Source organism: Pristiophorus japonicus, chromosome 8, assembly GCF_044704955.1.
Source record: "Pristiophorus japonicus isolate sPriJap1 chromosome 8, sPriJap1.hap1, whole genome shotgun sequence".
Lineage (NCBI taxonomy): Eukaryota > Metazoa > Chordata > Chondrichthyes > Pristiophoridae > Pristiophorus > Pristiophorus japonicus.
Window position 1 is genome coordinate 179,935,912 of NC_091984.1, and position 23,829 is coordinate 179,959,740.

Sequence of the window (23,829 nt, forward strand, 5' to 3'; positions counted from 1 at the left end):
TTGTAACGCCGCTATTCAAGAAAGGAGGGAGAGAGAAAACAGGGGACTACCGGTCAGTTAGCCTGACATCAGTCATCGGAAAAATTCTGGAATTCATTATTAAGGAAATGGTAACAGGGCACTTAGAAAATCATACTATGATTAGGCAGAGCCAACATGGTTTTATGAAAGGGAAATTGTGTTTATCAAATTTATTAGAATTTTTTGAGGATGTAACTAGCAGGATAGATAAAGGGGAACCAGTAGATGTAGTATATTTGGATTTTCAAAAGACATTCGATAAGGTGCCACATAAATGGTTGTTATGTAAGATAAGGGCACATGGGGTTGGGAATAATATATTAGCATGGATAGAGGATTGGTTAATGGGTAGCAAACAGAGAGTAGGGATAAATGGGTCATTTTCCGGTTGGCAGGCTGTAACTAGTGGGGTGCTGCAAGGATCAGTGCTTGGGCCTCAGCTATTGACAATGTATATTACTGACTTAGATGAAGGACTGAATGCAATGCATCCATGTTTGCTGACGATACAAAGCGAGGTCGGAAAGTAAGCTGTGAGGAGAACACAAAGAGCTTGCAAAGGGATATAGTTAGACTAAGTGAGTGGGCAGTGGGAATATAACGTAGGGAAATGTGAAGTTATTCACTTTGGTAGGAAGAATAGAAAAACAGAATATTTTAAAAATGTTGGTGGTCAGAAAGATTTTCGTGTACTTGTACAGGAAACACAGACAATCAACATGTAGGTACAGCAAGCAATTCGGAAGACAAATGGTATGTTAGCCGTTATTGCAAGGCGGTTGGAGTACAAGAGTAAGGAAGTCATACTACAATTGTACAGGGCTTTGGTGAGACCACACCTGACGTACTGTGCACAGTTTTGGTCTTATCTGAAAAAGGACATACATGCCTTAGAAGCGGTACAACAAAGGTTCACTAGATTGATCCCTGGGATGAGAGGGCTGTCCTATGAGGAGAGATTGAGTAGATTGGGCCTATAATCTCTGGAGTTTAGAATAAGAGGTGATCTCATTGAAACATATAAGATTCTGAGGGGGATTGACAGGGTGGATGCTGAGAGGTTGTTTCCCCAGCTGAAGAGTCTAGAAATAGGGGGCATAGTCTCAGGATAAGGGGTCGGCCATTTAAGACTGAAATGAGGAGGAATTTCTTCACTCTGAGGGTTGTGAATTCCCTACCCGAAAGGATTGCGAATGCTGAATCATTGAGTGTATTTAAGATTGAGATTGATAGATTTTTGAACTCTAGGGGAATTAATGGATATGGGGATCGGACGGGAAAGTGGAGTTGAGGTTGAAGATCAGCCACAATCTTACTGAATGGCGGAGCAGGCTCGAACAGCTGTATGGCCTACTCCTGTTCCTAATTCTTATATTCTTCTTGTTTCATATATATAATCACACTCTGGACAATGTAATTATCAAAAGAGCCATCAAGGGAGCTGGAAATGTCACTTGAAATATTGTTTATAATGAAGACTATTAAATGGCTCAATCGGAGATAAATTAGCAAATGATTACAGAAATAACTTTGGAAACTATAGCATTGCTTATGTTCTGCTGTGTAGGTATGAGTCATACAGTGCAATCAGACTTGGCTGTGTCCTACTTTGCATTATGTCGACCTCAAATTCAAGCGCAATCATTACTGTATGATTTCCTTATTAAAGTGCAAAGCGTCAATGAAATAAAATAAACATCCCAGAGGAACTGATACGGCTGCAGTGCAATCTTAAATTTACTGCATTAACAAACCATTTATGACGGTTGCCCTATTCTTTCTAAGATAGTAATATAATTAATCTTCTGTGACATTGCTCATTGACTGCTATAGAAACATAGAAAACATGGAAAATAGGTGCAGGAGTAGGCCATTTGGCCCTTCGAGCCTGCACCACGATTCAATATGATTATGGCTGATCATACAACTTCAGTACCCCATTCCTGCTTTTTCTCCATAACCCTTGATCCCTTTAGAAACATAGAAACAAAGAAAATAGGTGTAGGAGTAGGCCATTCGGCCCTTCGAGCCTGCACCACCATTCAATAGCATCATGGCTGATCATTCACCTCAGTACGCCTTTCCTGCTTTCTCTCCATACCCCTTGATCCCTTTAGCCATAAGGGCCATATCTAACTCTCCCTTGAATATATCCAATGAACTGGCATCAACAACTCTCTGCGGTAGGGAATTCCACAGGTTAACAACTCTCTGAGTGAAGAAGTTTCTCCTCATCTCAGTCCTACATGGCTTACCCCTTATCCTTAGACTATGTCTCCTGGTTCTGGACTTCCCCAACATCGGGAACATTCTTCCAGCATCTAACCTGTCCAGTCCCGTCAGAATTTTATATGTTTCTAAACTGCAGTGAATACAGGTCCAGTCGATCCAGTCTCTCCTCATATGTCAGTCCTGCCATCTGGGAATCAGTCTGGTGAACCTTCACTGAACTCCCTCAATAGCAAGAACGTCCTTCCTCAGATTAGGAGACCAAAACTGAACACAATATTCCAAGTGAGGCCTCACCAAGGCCCTGTACAACTGCAGTAAGACCTCCCTGTTCCTATACTCAAATCCCCTAGCTATGAAGGCCAATATGCCATTTGCCTTCTTCACTGCCTGCTGTACCTGCATGCCAACTTTCAATGACTCATGTACCATGACACCCAGGTATCGTTGCACCTCCCCTTTTACTAATCTGTCCGCATTCAGATAATAATCTGCCTTCCTGTTTTTGCCACCAAAGTGAAAAATCTCACATTTATCCACATTATACTGCATCTGCCATGTATTTGCCCCTGCAACCTCCTAGCATCCTCCTCGCAGCTGGCACTGCCACCCAGCTTAGTGTCATCTGCAAACTTGGAGATATTACATTCAATTCCTTCATCTAAATCATTAATGTATATTGTAAATAGCTGGGGTCCCAGCACTGAACCCTGCAGCACCCCACTAGTCACTACCTGCCATTCTAAAAAGGACCTGTTTATTCCCACTCTTTGCTTTCTGTCTGCCAACCAGTTCTCTATCCATGTCAATACATTACCCCCAATACCATGTGCCTTAATTTTGCACACTAATCTCTTGTGTGGGTCCTTGTCAAAAGCCTTTTGAAAGTCCAAATACACCACATCCACTGGTTCTCCCTTACCCACTGTAATAGTTACATCCTTAAAAAACTCTAGAAGATTTGTTAAGCATGATTTCCCTTTCATAAATCCATGCTGACTTGGACCAATCTTGTCACAGTTTTCCAAATGCGCTGCTATTACATCTTTAATAATTGATTCCATCTTTTTCCCCCACCACCGATGTCAGGCTAACCGGTCTATGATTCCCTGTTGTCTCTCTCCCTCCTTTTTTAAAAAGTGGGGTGACATTAGCTACCCTCCAATCCATAGGAACTGAACCAGACTCCATGAAATGTTGGAAAATGACCACCAATGCATCTACTATTTCTAGGGCCACTTCCTTAAGTACTCTGGGATGCAGACCATCAGGCCCTGGGGATTTATCGGCCTTCAGTCCCTTCAATTTCCCAAACACCATTTCCTGACTAATAAGGATTTCCCTCAGTTCTTCCTTTGCGCTAGGTCCCCTAGTATTTTCGGGAGGTTATTCCTGTCTTCCTTAATGAAGACAGAACCAAAGTATTTGTTCAATTGGTCTGCCATTTCCTTGTTCCCCATTATGAATTCACCTGATTCTGTCTACATTAGTCTTCACTAATCTTTATCTCTTCACATATCTATAGAAGCTTTTGAAGTCAGTTTTTATGTTCCCTGCAAGCTTACTCTCATTCTCTATTTTCCCCCTCCTAATGAAACCCTTAGTCCTCCCCTGCTGAATTCTAAATTTCTCCCAGGCCTCAGGTTTGCTGCTTTTTCAGGCCAATTTATATGCCTCTTCCTTGGATTTAACACTTTCCCTAATTTCCCTTGTTAGCCACGGTTGAGCCACCTTCCCTTTTTTATTCTTACACAGGATGTACAATTCTTGTAGTTCATCCATGTGATATTTAAATGTCTGCTATTGCCTATCCACCGTCAACCCTTTAAGTATCATTCTCCAGTCTATTCGAGCCAATTCACATCTCATACCGTCAAAGTTTCCTTTCTTTAAGTTCAGGACCCTAGTCTCTGAATTAACTGTGTCACTCTCCATCTTAATGAAGAATTCTACCATATTATGGTCACTCTTCCCCAAGGGGCCCCGCATGACCAGATTGCTAATTAATCCTCTCTCGTTACACAAGACCCAGTCTAGGATGGCCTGCTCTCTAGTTGGTTCCTCAACATATTGGTCTAGAAAACCATCCCTTATACACTCCAGGAAATCCTCCTCCACAGTATTGCTACCAATTTGGTTAGCCCAATCAATATATAGATTAAAGTCACTCATGATAACTGCTTATCATGTACCCTTATTGCATGTGTCCCTAATTTCCTGTTTGATGCCATCCCCAACCTCCCTACTACTATTTGGTGGTCTGTACACAATTCCCACTAACGTTTTCTGCCCTTTGGTGTTTCGCAGCTCTACCCATATAGATTCCACATCATCCACGTTAATGTCCTTCCTTACTATTGTGTTAATCTCCTCATTAACCAGTACACTACCCCACCTCCTTTGCCTTCCTGTCTGTCCTTCCTGAATATAGAATACCCCTGGATGTTGAGTTCCTAGCCTTGGTTACCTTGGAACCATGTCTCCGTAATACCAATTACAATATATTCGTTAACAGCTATCTGTGCAGTCAATTCATCCACTCTGATTGAGACCCAGAGCCTTCAGGCTTGTTTTTTTTAAACACTTTTTGTCCTTTTAGAATTATGTTGTAATGTGGCCCTTTTTGATTTTTGCCCTTGATTTCTCTGCCCTCCACTCTTGCTTTTCTTCTTCCTACCTTTTGCTTCTGCCCCCTTTTTACTTCCCTCTGCCTCCCTGCATAGATTTCCATCTCCCTGCCATATTAGTTTAAACCCTCCCCAACCAGCACTAGCAAACACTCTGCCTAGGACATCAGTGCCGGTCCTGTCTGGGTGCAGACCATCCGGCTTGGCTTCTTACATAGAAGCTGCTGAGCTTTACTCAGCACGTTATGATCAGAAGTAGAATCCTTGCTCTCTCCCACTTATTCCCTCAGTCTCGAAGCCTGTCTGTCTGTGGTCTCATTCTTCACACTCTTGAGGCTTTATTTTCGCCACCATTGGGCACCGTTTTTTTGGCGTCCGCTGTTTTTTTTTTGAGCATTCTTGATTTTGTAACTTTCTTCAAAGTTTGTATTCCGACGGCGATTGTCAGTGCCAGATTTTTTGCCGCAGGTCTGGTTGAAAACTGATTTCCACGCCGTTTTTGGCGCTTTTTGGCCATGTAACTGATTTTTGCCAACACCGATTTTTTTTAGGGCGGCACACAGTAGCCTTGAGTACTGATCAGAAAGACCCTACGTTAACTTAAAGAAATCGCGCTGAGTATATTTGAGATTTTGGAGCGAGGGAAGAAGACAATTTAAAACTCAAATTCATGATGATTTTTGCAGAGGGAACTCGGAAAATAACTCGGAAAGTTAATTTTTCCCACAGAATGTTTTTGAGAATGGGCAAATGGCGACTCCACCACATCACAGAATTTCTGCTCACGGGGCTCCAGGCACGGGTTAGAGGAGTGCCGGCCGAAGGATCACTCCCTCGGCCAGAGGCAAGCACAGGAGCTCGGCGCTTGGATTCCACCCCCAGGGCCCAGCTTGGAAAGAAACGCGGAGGCGTGTGGTGCGCCGAGCTCCTGTGTTTCTATCCGGCCGAGGGAGCAATCCTGCCCGCATGCACTCCGAACTGTGCACCGGAGACGGCACAAAGACGGCATAGCAGCAAACATACGCATTTCGGCAAAAGCTATAATTAAAGTGCCATAAATCACTGTGCATCGTCTCCATAGAGACAGAGTTTAGCGTTGTGCATGCACAGACCAGGATGTGGTCCGTTCTACTAGGATGTCACCCAGCAAAGATGTGAGTGCTTCAATAAGTACTGTCCCATAATAACAAGAATAACAATATTAAGAATAATAATTATGGGTGCAGCTATTACTATGCCTCATGTAATAAGGTTGATTTGCATGCATGCCATGCGGAGGCGGCGGATAATATGACGCCACCATTGCCAAAACAGATCGCTTGGGCATTAATGGGGAGGAGGCCATACCCTGATCGAATCTACAGGGACAAGCGCTCAGACCTACACCCGAGTGAGGCAGACTGCATTCGCAGGCTGCGATTTAGAAAGGAGGTCATCACTGAGATCTGCTAGCTAATCAGGGCAGACATCCAGCTACTTCTTGGCTGTAGGACTGCCCTACCTGTGGAAGTGAAGGTCACTGCAGCACTTGCCTTCTATGCTTCTGGCTCATTTCAAGCAGCAACTGGGGGCATGTACTGCATCTCGCAGCATGCCACACATTGCTGCATTCGACAGGTGACTGCTGCACTGTATACCAAAAGGGACCAGTTTATCAATTTTCCTATGACCATGCAAGCAATGCGAGACAGGGTTGTGGGGTTCTCTAGAATTGCTGGCTTCCCAAAGATACAGGGTGCGATCGACTGTAGCCCCATTGCCTTGAGAGCACCATTGGACCACTCTAAGGTTTATCGGAACAGGAAAGAGTTCCATTCCTAAATGCGCAGCTCGTCTGCGACGATCTGCATCGGATCATGGCAGTGGATACCAAATACCCAGGTAGCATCCATGATGTTTTCATCCTATGTGAGAGCGTTATACCTGCGATATTTCAGGAGCTGGTTGCTCGGGGACAAAGGGTACGGGCTCGCCACCTGGCTTATGACCCCCTCTACGCAATCCCCGCACTGAGCCAGAAAGCCGGTACAACATGTTGCACATAACGACATCGAGCATCATAGAGCGGACAATTGACGTACTGAAGCAGCGTTTCCGATGCATGTACCACTCTGCAGGCTGCCTACAAATCGCCCCTCACCCCATTCACTGTCATGTGCTGCATGTTGCACAACTTGGCCATCATGAGGGGCCAGGCCCTGGACATTGAAGATCCTTCTGATGGGAGAAGGGCAGTGGGAGGGGTGGGGGGGAATGGTTGGTAGGAGGACGAGGAGGAGGCTGACAACAAGGACGACGAGGAGGGGGAGGAGCAGCAGGAGGATGAGGAGGACCAGCAACAGGAGGAGGAGGATGAACCCATGCCACCACCTCAACCCGCAGGACGATGGCGGAGGAGGCGGCCTCATGCACCTATAAGCTAGAGGCTTGCGTCAGCGGCTAATCCATGATTGCTTTGCTGCTTGGAGGCTAAACGGCCCGACAGTGTTGACTCTTTGCATCTGTTACTGTGAAACAATAATATCCATAATAATGTATATAATATTGTGTTGGTTTATGTTGCTTTAATTCAAAAAATAATGTGCAGTATTCAGCTTAAATTTAAAAAATAATTAGATTTATTAAACATTTGTACAGTTTTACTTAACTTTAATAAAAAAATTTGTATCAAACTTTAAACTTTTCAAATGATGAAAACAATAAGTAGCAGCAACAAACAAACTCGAGCTGCAGCCATCTCCCTTATTCAAAGATCGTAGCGCTGTGCGCCCCTCTTGCCCCCTCTACCCCGCCCATTGTTGCAGACTTCTGCTTTCTCCCCCCGACCCCAAGGTTTTTTCTGTTTTCTGCGCAAAGGCGCATTTGTTGTTGGTGGGGTTGGACAGGGACAGACCTAAGCAGACAGCATTGTGGAAGGCCCGGTTCCTTTTTGGACTCTTCAGCCTGTGGATGAAAACACTACCGGAGGTTGGTCTGGGGATTGGAAAGTGTGTGTCAGCAGTTGATGCTGCTAATTGCTGTTGGGCAATGACAGCCTGGGTGTGTCCACTTATTGCAGCAACTATCATCGACATTCCCTCCCTCATCTGTACCGACACTGCTCCCATTCCTTCGGACAGTGTTGCTATTTCTACTGACATTCCCGCTAATTCTACCCTCACCCCACCCATGGTGTCCAGGAGCGATCTCGTTAGCTCAATACTCTCCCCATTCATTCCCATGAGCTGTCCTATGTCCCCTGCATCCTGCATTTCAGGTTAAGCTCTACTTCCCACCCTCCTCGGCCGTCTCCCGTGTGGCTTGCTGCAACCCACTGGGACCCGCAGCTTCAGACTGTACACCATGAAATATTGGTCAAATGTCTTGCTCAGCAAAGGGCCTGGCGCCCGAAGGGGGTTCACCGGCTCCAATTCCAATGTAAACATTTCTGTATTGGGGTCTTCCTGCTGCCCTTCATTCTCCAGCTCATCCTCGTCCTGGTGTTGAAGAAGAATATCTGGACTGACAGTTTCCTGATCATGCTCTGCTTCTACTTCTACTTCAGCTTCAGCTTCCCTCTCTTCCTGATGTGCAACATCGGCAAAACATATCAGAGCAGATGTTTGATTAGCAGCAGGGGAGGGGGCAGGGTGACATGAGTACATGGGTCACACAGTGAGGCTCTTTTCAAAGACCATGATGCCAACCCAGACTGTGCAACTTGCAGGGCTTACCTTCTCTCGATAACCTGAGCCCAGCGTCCACATTGGTGGTTGATCTTCCCTTGCGAGATTTAATCATATCAGCGATCCTCTGTTCAATGGCTGTTAGTTGCAGCCTACTTGGCGCACCTCCTCCAGCTTTTGCGCTTTCTCAGTTGATCTGTGATATCTTCCTCTGCAAAGATGAAAATGGAACTTTTTAAAAAGAGAGGGTCCTTCTGCTGTGGTGGCCACACACACACACACATATTAGTCACATTTACAACTGTAATTGCAGGGCATAAATAAAAATATTACTTACAGTAACTGCTTAGCCAAGATCCTGCCACTTCTTTTTGACCTGCATGCCGCTTCTCGGGGTCATGGCCACTGCATTAAACTCTTCTGCAATTTGGTCCCAAAGTTTTGTTAGTAGAGAAGGTTTCAGTTTTTGTCCCATTTTCCCTTTGTTCTCAAGCACATCAAAGGCTGGAATCTCCAATGGCATACCGCCTGGTTTCTGGGCGGTATTGGCCATTGTGGGCGCCAAGCAGATAAGTGGAAAATTTTCTATCCGAGTTACGCCGGCGGTTTCGAGGTACCGCTGGGAAGCGGATCACTGTCGTGCACCATCCTGAGATCGCCAAGGCGCGATCGATAATTGGCTGAGCGGTGACCCGTAGGCGAGTATGAAAAAACATCCACAAGGATCAACGGAGTTGGGAGGTAGGCGAGTAGCTCTGCAAGAAAAAGGTTAGTAATTGGTTTTTTACTAATTATTTTAAAAATCTGCATGGTGATTTAGTTTAAAAGGGTCTTGAGAAAGTTTTTATGATTTTTTTAAAATGTGCTGTTCTTTGAAAAATTATTTTTGTTTTTCTGTTGCTAGGCCCAACCTGCAGCCATGGGGTAAAATTTTATTGATTTTTAAAATTATCGCCCATTTTATTTAGGAACCGCCCAATCGACCCTAAATTGCACTTTTTCGCCCAGAATGGGGGTGCAACGCCCATGTTTTTTCACTCGGCCGATTTTTTTTTTGTGAATTTTTATCGCCAGTGAAAACTTCCTAATCTTAACGGTCTTTTGGCCGGCAATCGGGCGCTGGCGGGCTGATAGGAAATTCTAGCCACCCATCTCCTCTCAATTCTGTCTATCAGGGGCTCAATTTCTTCTGCTAGAAATCTCTTGGCCCTTCCCCTTCCCCTACCCTTGGATCCAGCTTCTGCAGCTAAAATTTAAATGTCCAGATCCAGCTCCGATCCCAACGTGTTCTCACAAGGTCTTGATCCAGACCAGGGAGTTCACTGTGGATGTGCGGTCACACCAGTCACATGGAAAAAGTGGGGGGATTTTTTGGCGCATGTTCACAGATTTTTTGGTGCACACTTGAAGTTCCACTCCCAGACTTAACTTTGGGCACCACAGCGGCAAAATGAAATGTCACTTTGGCGAAAGTTGTACTTTTTTTGTCCAGTGCAATCGGGCACAAAAAAAAATCGGCCGTTCGTCCTCCCGGGTGCCAAAAATCAGCAGACAGGAAAATTGAGCCCCTGTTATTTAAGTTCACAGTTTCTCCTCTGCACAGCTGTCATAGTACTTGATTTAGTGCACAGTTGTACAAACACTGGCCTGTTTCCCCATTTACTTCCCTCAACTAAGTGGTTCAGAAAATAAAGGCAGGAATTCAACTCAGTTTTCATATGGGAGATAACTGGAGACCTTTGCGCATAAGGAGTTTGGTTAATATTTGCTTTGCAACCCTGGCTCCCTGGCCCTCCAGGGAACTGTGGTCTTGTCAGGAGGCCTCAAAGTCAGAAATCAGCTGGAGTAGGCGTGAAATGAGAGTGTCCTGTTATTACAGAATGTTCATGCTATTTGCTCACAGGAAAAAGTTGTTGGTAGTGAAATTTTGGATAAGTTTGTGATTTAAAAAAATTGCTCGTTAATACATTTTAAGGGCATATAATGAGGCAAGTGGGGAATGATTATGGAGAATATCTTTTTCTGAAATGTGACTGGGTAGAATGTTTTGGGGTAGGAAGCATTCAACAGTTTTGACAAACAAGAAGCTCAACATACATGACAAATGCAATAGGTTTTATTATAAAGAATATGTCTATTTTGAAAGCCAAGATTAAATTGAACTGTTGACACTCAGTCAAGGTTCACAAATACAGTGGGCACTTGAGGCAAGATAGTGTGGTCTTCAGGCACCCATGAAAATATACTCCAGTCAGAATCAGCTCATTCAGGAGAAACATTGGAAAAAGAAAAGGAAGTCAATGGAAATGAAAATCGAGCGGTTTCCAGAACGGCAGCTGATCCACAATGCCAGTTTTTTGTCTCTGAGTAAGACAAATAATGCAACTGGGGAAAGTACTCATATGCCTTTAAAATACAATGAAAATAACAGAATAGTATCAACACCAATCAAAAAATACACAAAGGATATAACATTTTGTGTAAAAAAAAATGTTGATGCAGAGAAGAGGATATTAAACCTATACCTATATTAATTGGTATCAATGGATAATCACACCTAATGAAATTACTACAATTATACAGGCCACACCTGGAGTACTGTGTATAGTTCTAGTCTCCTTACCCAAAAAAAACATATTTGTGGAGTGCAATGAAGGTTCACAGACTGGTTCCTGGGATGAGGAAATTGCACTATGAGGAGAGATTGAGACGACTAGGCTGGTATTCCCGAATGTTTAGAAGAATGAGAGGTGATCTAATTGAAACATATAAAATTCTTAAGGGGCTTGACTGAGAAAATGTTTTCCCTGGCTGGGGAATCTAGAACATGGGGTCAACCATTTAGGACTGAAATCTTTGGAATTCTTTACCCCAGGGAGCTGTGGAACTAGAAATTAAGGGATATGGGGCTAGACTTTCCATTATTTTTGCATGCATACCGCCCACTTAACATCCATTTTAACGCTGAAATGAGGTATAACACCCATATAGCCACAAAATGGAAACTAACACCCATTCCTCATTCACTTATCGGCGAGTGTTACTTTTGGCATGAACTTAATGGCAATAAAAAATACCGCCCGCCCACTTTATTTGGGCAGAAAGATCAGAATGAGCGAAACCAACGTCCATAATATCGCCTAGCGTTACTTTCGGCATGTAATTAACACCAAGATTTAATAATACTGCCTATAACCAGGGAGGCTCAGACTGAAAGGGCTTTACGAATAGCTAACTTCCCCAAGGTGCAGGGAGCAATAGACTGTACGCATATCACCATGCGGGCACCTTTTCAGGATGCAGAGGTTTTTCGGAACCGAAAGGGATTTCACTCCTTGAATGTGCAACTCATTGTTGACCACCAGCAAATAATTATGGCAGTGAGTGCCAAATTTCCGGGCAACATCCATGATGCTCACATCCTGCGTGAGAGCGCTGTATATGACATGTTTGCCAGTAGGCCACAAGGTCAATGCTGGATGCTTGGTGACAAAGGATCTGGCCTCACCACCTGGCTGATGACACCCCTGCGTGACACCCACACCGAAGCCGAGAAGCGATACAATGAGAGCCACAGAGGCACATTCAATATAGTCGAGAAAACCATTGGAGTGCTTAAGCAGTGCTTTTGGTTTTGCTATGGATGCTGACACTTTATGGCAGAAGATCAAAAAATTTAATGCTAACTCCCATTTCAGATCGCTCGCTGTATCGGCCATTTAAAAAAAATGGAAAGTTAGGGTTTTGAAAATGGGCGATAATCCGCCGACCTCAAAACCCATATTTACCGCCCACGCTGGAAATAATGCCCATTTTTGAGCGATCTGCACAAAAGTGGAAAGTCTAGCCCTTGGAGATAGTGCAGGAAGGTAGAGTTGAGGTAGAAGATCAGCCATGATTTTGTTGAATGGCAGAGCAGGCTCAAAGGGCCAAATGGCTTACTCCAGCTTCTATTTCTTATGTTCTTATGAAATAGTCACTGCCAAGAGATCCACAAACCTGTATAGAAGGATGAAAAGTCTGATATGTGGACAATAGCCTTCATGCAAAGAACTACTCATCTAAAGTAATCCACCTTTTGACTTAATTTATTGTAGTCCACATACCATATGGATGTTCTCTGCATCCAGGGGAATGGGAGGAGAGGGAAACGTTAACTGAGGTGGTCTTTTGGGAAGCGAATTTAATTCGTCTGATCTATGCAACCCACACAGAATTATAACTAATTTTCTTCACGAAGGTCCATGATAATCCCTGCAGGTATGGTTGTCTCTTTCCATAGGTGGCGGCTGCACTGATATTGGCTTCTTCCCCAACCCAAGGAGGAGGTCAGACAATGGCCATTTCCAACTTGCTGCCATGCACAAGGCTACAAACTGAACACCGATGCAGATATCAAGATTACTTAGCATCAGGAACTACTAAGATAGATCACGTTAGAGCTAGGTATTGCTGCGCTTCGCTAGGAATGATGCCCAATGTTGGCTGGGAGCCGTACTTTTCCTTCATACATTTGTTTTCTGATATTTTGCAGTGCTACATCAGAACCTGTCAACTTTGACGATGAACTGTAACTTGAGCTCATTGCTCCAGATGGCAGCACCTTCTCAATGTGTCCCCATGGAAAGTAACTTTTTTTTTTAAAAACAGAAGAACTTGTGTTCTTCACCCATCTGCTGACCTTCCCTCTCGAGTTAACAACCGTTTTAGTTTGAACAATGTCTGTGAGCCTCTGAAGCTGCTTTGTTTTTTCTTGGTCACAAAACTGTCCATCAACAGGAGACACTAAACGTACTCTGCAAAAATATTGATCAAATAGAAATGGCTTTCTACAACCTAAGAAGACCCTAAAGGCAGAAAGTATCTCAAAGTTAGAGAACATTTCTCAAGTCTTCAGAAAAACATTGCTAGATTTTTGAGAATAAAAAAATGAGAGCTTTTTCTCTCCTGCAGTGAAGATCACAAAACCACTGAAGCTGTTGCACGGATAAAGTGCCGTGATGTTATCTATAAATATAATGGGAGAGTCGAGGTTGGTCACCGGGGCTCAGACTAATGGGATAGTAAGAAATGGAAAATACATTTTTGAAAATTGGTAATTGGAAAAAAGTTCTAGAATAATAATCTGCTTTAGAATTGCAGTTTGCAAGATCTACGGTTTCAATACAAACTTCTAGTTTACAGTCAAACCCTAACTCATCAGGTCCAGCAAACAAGTTTTAGTGGAGGGATTAGCCTTGGTGAGGTTTCAGCTCCTGGCCAGGCAGAGGTTTATTTTACTTTTTACCTGGTGAACTCTGTGAAGGCAAGAAATGTTGGTGCTGGGGCATGGGACATTATTCATTTCAGACAGACAGCCAGTATCAGCATCCAGCACTCCCAGGTTAGGTACAGCATGGATAGATGTAGAGAAAAGCTCCTTCTTGACTTCCCCAAGCTCAGAAGAGGATCCACTCTGTCACCCACTGGGTGTGAGTTTTGCCCACTAAGAACAGCATTTCGTTTGCTGAAACTCGTTTCAATAGGAGGTTTACAGTAACAGTTGATTTCTGACAAGGTTTGGTTGATATGGTGTACATTATTAATAGGATGTATCTAAAACAAATGACTTTCAATTTATTAAATAATCATAATTATTTTATTAAAATAAATCCGGAAGTTAATGACAATAAATATAAAACTAAATGGATAGATTCTGTACCATCTCCACCCGAGTTAAACACAGGTGTATCATGTACAGTCACACCAGGCTGCATACCCAGGGCACAGTGTTGAGTGCAGACATCATTGTAAACCATTCCCCCAACAATCACTGGAACACCCCTACCACCCCTGGAACTGAGGGCTAAAACATTAAAATCACTTATTTCTAATGAAATAGAAAAAAAAACTTTAAAATTGGCAAAAGACTTGCTCATATCAAGAAAAATGAGGACTATGGTCATGAATTCAAATCTGCCCATCTGTCCCAGTGAAGAGGGACTATCATCAGTCCTCAGCCCAAGGAGAAACATATCTGTGGTAGCAACTGTAAATTCTGCAGCCTATGATGCTCCAGTATCCAGTCAGTGAACAGTGCATAAGAGAGGGGTCCAGAATGAACACAGGTATCCGTGAGGCTAAAATACTCAGTACCACTGCATATCCATATTTTGAATCCATATTTTAAGTTCTATCTACTGTGTAGCTGGAAGGGCAGCCAGTCACGCTGGCCTTCGGCAACTGCTCGGCCAAGAACAGAAATGCCCTTGGCTTACTTGCAATCTGATTTATCCTCCTTCCCCAGGGAGCAGCACCTGCTCACCCTCCCTTCCCCAAATCAGCCCAACCCCCCTCCCCCAAATCAGCCCATTCCCCCCCTTGCCCAAATCAGCCCATTCCCCCCCTTGCCCAAATCAGCCCATTCCCCCCCTTGCCCAAATCAGCTCCAATCATGATTTGGATTTAGTGTGTAGAGAACGTCCCACATCAACACAGAGCTCAGCAAGGAGAAAGATCTCAGTGTAGGCAATTGGAATCCATTTCCAAATTTTTTAAATCAAGCACTCCCAGATTGTGTCAATATAGCAGAGCTAATGCAGTGATGCTCCCTTACTCTGCCTCAAAATGTATAACCTAACCCTTCCTTTCTCCTTTCAACCCCCACCACCACTGCATTATTGCAAATGTTTGCGCTTCCTAGTGAATTTGCCAAATTTTACAGCACGTAGAGCCAAACCAGTAGAGGTTGGAGCTCTGGGCGTACATGAGATAGGAACAGAGTTAATAGTTACCGCATTTATTTCACATATAGGGCCCTTCTAATTAGAAAAAAAGGGAGATTTTCATTCCATCATTCTGGGTGCAAGTTCTTTTTTTCCCCGTAATTATCATAAAACCTGGTACACAAGTCATACTTAAATACAAATTTCATAACCTGGGAATGCAAATTATAAATAACCTTTTACTGCTCAACTACTGCATATGGTTTTTAATCTAATATTTTTCTTAAGAATTTCTGTGCTTTCCAAGAGACAGACATCCATTTTTAGTTAAATTTATAGAAGAGTAGAATGGTGCTGTCCTTTCAGCACTAGATCCCACATCCCTACAAATATTTATCTGAACGCTATAAAGCGATGGCAGTCAGCCTCTGCAATTCAATTTTAAAAAAAATTAAAATTCCACGTTATAAAAATATTCAGAAAGTGGCACACATCAACATGATAGCAGGGTAAAATATTCGGTGGTTAAAGCTAATCGATACCAGCAGTTCTATCCAGTGCCCATTATGACGGAGATTAGATACAGTAAACCCATCATCACTGGCTCGTTAACAAGTTAAGGTGGGCCTCGGCCTGATGATCTGCAGAGGGTTTAAAATTAAATGCCAAGTTGAATGCACGTGTTCAGAAATTCACTGGTCTTAGTTTCTTCTCTTCTTCCTCAGTGAGTGGCTCCTTGTTCAGCAGTCGGCTGTGTAACTTGTGATGCTTGCCGATACCAAGTTTAGGCAGCCCACGGTTCAGTCCCTCCAGCAGAACACAAGCCTTGCAGAGCTTCTGGCTGGAAATGTACCCACAGCGACTGCAGGTGCCCTGCGTGGGCATCTTCACATCTTCCTTGACAGACAGGTTCTCACCCGAGTGAATCACATCCATGATGGCACTGGCCCGGATGGATTCCAGGTCTTTCAGGAAAGCGCGGGCATAGCCCCGGTATGCGTTAGGGGAATACACACATTCTGTGGAGAAGTAGTCTAGCTTCTTGAAGTACGCGTATAGCACAATCTCTTTCTCATAAGCGTACTTGAGTGGTTTGCAGCGTGGGATGGCCCCCTCGCTGCCCGTGGCAATCGAGGTGCAGCGGCGGAGTCGAGCAATGTCTCCACGCAGGAAATTCATCAGGACAGTCTCGGCTACGTCATCGGCATTGTGACCTGGCAGAAAGGGGGAAAAGGAGGCTGTCGTTAATCCTTCGACCCACAGATATAATATTTATCCCTGGATGGACACTGTGCAGCAGCATGACAGGAGCCCACATCATGAGTTGGGCTCCAAATCAAGGCCAATCAGGCATCTCAACAAGTCACTGTACTTTGGAGAAAAAAACAAATTCATTGTGTAAAGGGCTTTTGAGATGCCTTGAAATAATTGTTATACAAGTGCAATTATTAATTTGGGAGGGATCATGTCACAAATGGCCAAGTTCAACTAATCCTGTACTCTGCACCCACAGTGCTTTCCCAAAGTTGTACACACCTATCCTTCCCTCGGCCCTGAATCCCAGTGAGTTAATTTCATGGTCTACATCCTTATTTTCAAATCCGTCCATGGTCTTATTCTTCCTATTTTGGAGCTTTTTTTTCTCTAGTCACTCATCCCAGTCCAAACCCCTTCATTCGTCTGACTCCAGATTACTGCTTGTTCCTCAGCCTCTCCGCATCACCCTCAGAGGCTGACCTTTCAGCCATTCTAGAAACTGTTTCCACTGGGAGGAGGGTCGGTAACCAGAGGACACATTTAAAATAATTGGCAAAAAAGTTTGGGGGGGGGGGCGGGGGGCGAATGAGGAGAAACTTTTTAACACAGTGAGTTGTTGCGATCTGGAATGCACTGCTGGAAAGGGTGGCGGTGGCAGATTCAACAACAACTTTCAAATGAGAATTGGATAAATACTTGAAAAGGAAAAATTTGCAGGGCTATGAGGAAAGAGCGGGGGAGTGGGACTAATTGGATAGCTCTGATCGAGAATTCAAGCTCTGCAGCCCGGCTGCAGTTTTGAAAAAACACAGACCACATTGCATTGAGTCATCAATCAACTTGCCATTTTAGGACCTTGGGTAGCGAGCCAATTAAAGGTTAAAAGACTATCAATTGAGCCAATAAGGTCAAAGAAGGCAAGTTCTTTTCTGTAAATTGAACCAGGTACAACCATTTTGGCCATGTGGTCTCAGAAGGACAAAGGCCTGGCTTAAAGCCAGAAGCTTGTTGCTGCTGCCAGAATAAAGTTACATTAAAACTACAACCGGAGTTCGTATTTCATTGGGAATTAAGAGATCTAACAATTTTGGCGTCACGAACACGATCGCTGAGGGAAGAAACTGAATTTTGGACATCGGACCTACATACTGAGGTAGGCCTCCTCTTTATAAAAGTCCTCGGTCAAAAGTCTAAATTCGCCTCTCCTTCTATGCGATTCCGAAAGCCTCCAGTTTGCAAACCCTCTGGTTGGTAGTCGGCTCGAGGTCCCATAGACGTCTAACTTCGGCGGTGTGTTAGTTAATTAATCACCGACCCACTGATCGGCTGGAAAGCCTGTGACTCGAGACCCCAGTAAAGAAATCAGTATTATGGCAGCAGGAGATAAGAGCAAAGAATTGCCTACAACTGTAAAAGGTGGGCAGGCACCACTTGAGGTTTCGATAGATGAAATCCTCCAACAGTTGAAAGAATACATAGAGCAACAATTCGACTTATCTAAAACCTGTATTAAGATCGAACAAAAGTACGGAACCTCCAAAGGACAATGGTCCTTGGACGAGATTAAAAGGGTCTGGGGAAAAACGACCCGTATGAAAAATAAAGAGCGAACTAGATGGTCCCTAGCCGTTATGGGACAGATCCGAAAGCGGAATGAAATTATAATGCGTTCCCAACATGATCGAGAACTGACCAGTACAAAGGACCAATTGCAAGCTGTTTGTGCACAGCTGCGACAGAAAAGACTTGAACTTGAAAAGTCGGAAATGGAAGTTAAAGATCTTAAAGGTGAAATTAAAGAATGGAAAAAATCATTAGGTCAAGAAACAGTAATCGGAAAAGGAAAATGTATCGGTCAATTCCCAGGGTACCCACGTTTGGATAAATTAAAAGCGCAAACCCGAAGACACGACCGAGGAATAGATACGGATTCTGAATCCTCTGATGATACAGAGTCGGAGGATGAAGAATTAGGGGTGTGCTTTGCCCCGTTTAAAAAAAGACGAGTTGTAGTCAAATCAGAAGAGACTGCGGATGAGGGCGGAACCAAAAAAACGAGGAAAAGGGTGTATGCAGAATACTTATTTCATGATCCGGCAGACCCAGAGAAAATTGATAAATGGTCCAAGGAGTTGCCCAATCCAAAGAAAGGGGGAGTGAAAACGTGGGACCATTTGGACCGCTTAAGAAATATATATCAACTTCATCCGTGGGACGGAGTGCAAATTTTGACCATAATGGTGCCAAAAACACAAGGAAGAAAATTGCACGACAAGGTAGAAGAAGCTTTGGGGCAGGATGAGCAAGAATTAAACGCAGGATGGGAGGCGATTAAACACTGGCTGCAAGCCTTCAGTCCAGCGAAGACAGACTGGGGAAAAATTGCAGCCTGCCAACAGAAAGGAACAGAGGAGGTCCTGGAGTATGACGAGTGGTTTAGATGCACGTGGCTAGAACATTCGGGTATGAATAATACGGATGAGGAAATGGATGAACAAGTGTTTGGACCCCTGAAAGCAGCTTTCGTGGCAGGTCTAAAGCCAGAACTGTTCAAAATGCTTAAGGTAGTGTTACCGGACTGGGAAGGTAGAGGAACTACCTTTGCAGCATTGGTGGATCGATGTAACCAATTAGATCGGGATATGGGAGCTAAAGTCCGAGCCCTGCAGGCTGTGGGATGGAAATCCCAGGATTCTGATAAACAGTTATTAGGAAAATTACCCGGAAAATGTCATTATTGTGGGAAAGAAGGTCACTGGGCCAAGATGTGCAGGGCAAAACAGAAAGGTCATGGCTGGGAAAGAGGACACAGCCAGGGATACAATTCAGCCAACAAACCAGGCTTGTCACAAGATAATGACCTCATAGAAGCATTTAAGCGACTGACAATACAACAACAGAAGGAGTTACTTGGGATAGCAAAAGACGATTAGAGCCCACCCTGGCCCCCCTCCTCGCACTAATGCAACAGAGGGGAGATGGGCTATATATAACTGTGAGGGTGGGCGATAGGATGTGGACTGTCTTTTAAACACAGGGGCGGAATGAACATGCTTACCCCTACAATATGGAGACTTTTTGCCGTTGGATGGTAGGGCACGTATAGTCTATAGAGTTGGGGGCCATTAAATGGAAATTAAAAGGACAACACCGGTACTTATAGGGCTGGGTCCACATGAATTAACCACGCCGGTCTGGATAGGCCCAGTAGATCAACCCCTTTTGGGAATGGACGCTCTAATCCAAGTAGATTCATCGTTGCATTTCGAGGATGGTCAGGTGACATGATCAATTAGAATTTTGAAGAAAGAAGAATTGAAGGAACACCCGATATGGGCTAAAGATAAGAACAATTGTGGCCTACTCCAGATGGAGCCTGCGTCATTTACCGGCACCAAGCCTCCATGCACTAATCAGTCCAACTGCCATCGCGGGAATCTTACCGGTTATTCAGCAATTGGAGAAACAAGGGGTGCTTATTAAAATGCATAGCTCCTCCAATAGCCCCGAGTGACTAAATCTAATGAGACTTGGCGTTTGACTGTCGATTATAGGAAAGCTAACCAGTGTATTGATCAAAAAAGCTCCTTTGGTCGCAGATCCCTCCACCATTTTTAATGCCCTCAAACCGGAACATAAATATTTCTCGGTTATAGATATGGCCAACGGATTTTGGTCGGTGCCTCTAGCACCGGAGGTTCAACAGTGATTTGCTTTCACGGTCCAAAGACAACAGTATACTTGGACCCGGTTACCGCAGGGTTTCCACAACAGCCCTACGGTATTCCACATGGCTTTACAAAGCCATTTGCGAGAATTACCTCCCCTGTCATCCACAGTCATCCAATATGCAGACGATATCCTGCTAGCTTCAAACACGGAAGAACAACATGAACAAGATTTACGAGCTTTGCTGGACCACCTTTGGCTGAAAGGACATAAAGCCAGCATCGACAAAGCACAAATATCCCAAGAAGATGTTGTATACCTGGGACAAAAGATTTCACAAGGAAAGAGAGAAGTTACCCAGGATAGAACTGCAGCCATTCGGGCTGCTAAACAACCCACCACTATTCAGGAACTGAGGTCTTTTTTGGGATTGTGTAACTTTAACAGAAATTGGATTGACTCCTTCACACAGCTTGCTCAGCCATTGAATGATATTTTAAAGGGGAAACATGCCTCTAAAGAAGCCATCACCCTCACTGAGGAACAGCAAGAGGCCTTCCTGAGTTTGAAAAAGGCTTTGTGTTCGGCACCGGCTCTGGGAATCTCCGACAGTGGTAAGCCATTTACCCTGTTTGTCCATGAGAAAGAAGGATATATGACAGCTATACTGACACAAGAACATGGGAATCGGCAAAGACCTATTGGCTATTATTCGGCAAAACTGGATGCGGTAGCCCTCGGATAGGGAAGTTGCCGAAGGGCCATGGAAGCTACATGTCGAGCGGTAATGATCACTGCGGGTCTAGTCCTCGACCAAAAGCTGATTGTCAAGTGTCCCCACACCCTACACGCTTTGCAGTCTATGAATAGAATGTCTCAGGTGACGGCAGCTAGATGGACCCGCTGGACAGCAGTTTTGGAAGCTCCTAATCTCCATATCGTCCGGGCCAGCCCGGTTAATCCCGCAACTATGCTCCCGATGTCAGAATCAAGGGAGCAAGAGGGGGGAGAATGTGAAGAGCATGACTGCGTGGAGATTTTAAAAGAAACAGAAGAAGCAGCCTTAGCAGCAGAGGAGTCTCTGCACAACCCAGACCTCATCCTGTTTACAGATGGTTCCTCCTTTGTTGACAATGGTACCAGAAAAGCAGGATGGGCAGTTACAACCTTATGTGAGGTAGTGGCAAAAGGATGTTTACCCTCAGGAACGTCAGCACAACAGGCCGAGTTAGGGGCCCTGTCAGGAGCATGTCGAATAGCAGAAGGACAGACAGCTAATGTCTACACAGATTCGCGTTATGCTTTTGGAGTCGCTCACGACTTTGGTCTGTTATGGCGGAAAAGTGGATTCCTCACTGCTGCTGGTACACCTATCCGAAATGGAAGATAAGTCAGAGACTTACTAGAGGCCATACAATTACCTCAGGAAGTGTCCATCCTGAAGTGTAAGGCCCATACCAAGGAAAATACCACAGAAGCACAGGGAAATGCCCTAGCCAACCAGGCAGCTAAAGATGCCGCCTCACAGGGCGTTCCTCCAGAAGAACCAATACAGATGTGCAGATTGAAAGCACTCAGGACTCTGACACGAGACCTTCAAACAATGCAAAGCGAGTGCTCCCGAGAGGAAAATGGACAAGGATTGAGACAGGAATTAAGCTATGTGAAGATGGTGGCTGGAGACAGAGTTACCAACAAGCCAGTCGCGCCACAAGCGCTTATGCCTTTTTTAGCCCAACAGATCCACTCGTGGGGACACTTGGCCTCACAACAGATGACGGCACGGTTCCAGAAAAGCTGGTGGGGTCGGGGATTTAAAAAACATGCCCAGCTGGTAGCAGTCTGCCAGAAAATAATTCTGGATCCATCACGGTAATGCCCCAACTGAGGCCCCCTGCGCCTATCGGACCATTCCAGCATCTGCAGGTTGATTATACATCTCTTCCTTCATGCCAAGGATACACTAACATTCTTGTCATGGTCGATAGATTCTCTAGATGGGTAGAAGCTGTCCCAACTAAAAGAGCCACAGCCAATCACACTGCAAAGGTCTTGTGTAAGGATTACATTCCCCGATGGGGAGTCCCGAGTAGCATTGACTCAGATCAGGGAACACACTTCACAGGTGCTGTCTGCCAAGAAGTCTGTAGGTTACTGAACATTACGTGGGATTTACACTGTCCTTATCATCCACAATCATCAGGACAAGTAGAGCGAATGAATCGAACTCTGAAACAACAGCTTGCCAAATATCACCAAGAGGGAACATCATGGCCCCAGGCACTACCAATACTGCTATGTAGCATTAGGGCAACCCCGAACAGAACTACAGATCTAAGGCCATTTGAAATTATAACAGGAAGACCCATGTCGCTGCCAGGAACTTTTGATTTAAGGAAAGCTGATGTTCACTTAATGAGTGACACTTTGTTATCATACTGTCAGAACCTAACCAATGCTATTAGTTCTGTTTCCCGACAGGTATCGGCAGCTTGGGGTAATCCACCCGAAGGAGGACACAACATCATCCCGGGAGTCTGGGTGTATGTGAAAAAGTTGCATAAAGAACCTTTGGGTGCCAAGTGGGAGGGACCTTATCAAGTGTTACTGACCACCCAGGCAGCTGTTAAAGTCCAAGGAAAGAAAGCCTGGGTCCACGCTTCACACGTTAAACGAGCACCCGTAACTGAAGCTGAAATCTAATAAGGACAATTACTTTTTGCCAAAATGTATAAATTTACTGTATTACTGATTGTAGGTATTCTAGGCATTTGCCTACTTCTTACTAGCCGGCCCTCTGCACCAAAGGGAAATAGTAGGGTAGCAAGGGAATTACATGTAAATACCTTTTTATATATGTCATACATTTATGCAAACAAGGTAACATTTCTAGTTGTTGGGTGTGTGCGCATATTCCTATTCACTCAAAGGGAGGGATTCCCTTGAGGCCAGTTCCCTTGAATATCTCGGAAACGGCTGAGTGGATAATTAATCAAAACAAAAACAGGCAAGGCGTTTCAGGATACGGAAAACTGGGCATGTAAATGGAAGTCAGCAGGTTACAATCTGACTACCTTTGAAGGGGGATACCAACCATGCCACAATAATTCCAAACGGCCCCCATTTTTTGTTATCACTAATACAACGGGAATAGGAAGACCGGGGGAATTGGTCTGTCTGATTAGAAACATCAAAGGAGGCCAAAATATGGGGTATAGTAACTGCTCCTGGAATTATAATATAATCAAGCCACGGAACCGTCCAAACTGGGCCGATGTGGGAATTTTTAACGTAACGGGAATTCTGAATAAAACAGATGGAAAAGCCTGGACAGGCCCCGGAGTGTTGCTGACAAAGAAACAGCTAACCTTCATTGCCTATAATGGCACCTATTGGGTGCGTGGCCACAAGGCCTAACCTTGGCTGCCCCAGAATTGGATAGGATTCTGCTATTTAGCCTACATTGTGCCTTATATGTATCATATAAAGTCACTGTCGGAACATTTATACCGTCCTAAGAGAGCTATCACAGAAACAGAGGTTCTTTGCCATTCTGATCCCCAGGTATGGGACCGCCAAACTGGCAAGGGAATCCATTAATATGGCATCCGTTGTGGAACGGGTAGCCAATGATACCTCAGAGGCCCTAGTTAAAAT

General features: G+C 44.4%; 1 protein-coding gene across 3 annotated transcripts in view; it reads right to left on the minus strand.

The window, feature by feature from the left end:
* Positions 1-14,973: 14,973 nt before the first annotated feature.
* The window catches only part of ctu1 (cytosolic thiouridylase subunit 1 homolog (S. pombe)), a 31,063-nt gene continuing 22,207 nt past the window's right edge, over positions 14,974-23,829 (minus strand). For all 3 annotated transcript variants that reach the window (XM_070886298.1, XM_070886299.1, XM_070886300.1), the window contains one exon: positions 14,974-16,460. In XM_070886298.1, coding sequence (XP_070742399.1) covers positions 15,931-16,460 — 530 coding nt within the window. In that variant the 3' untranslated portion in view covers positions 14,974-15,930. The remainder of the gene's footprint in view (positions 16,461-23,829) is intronic.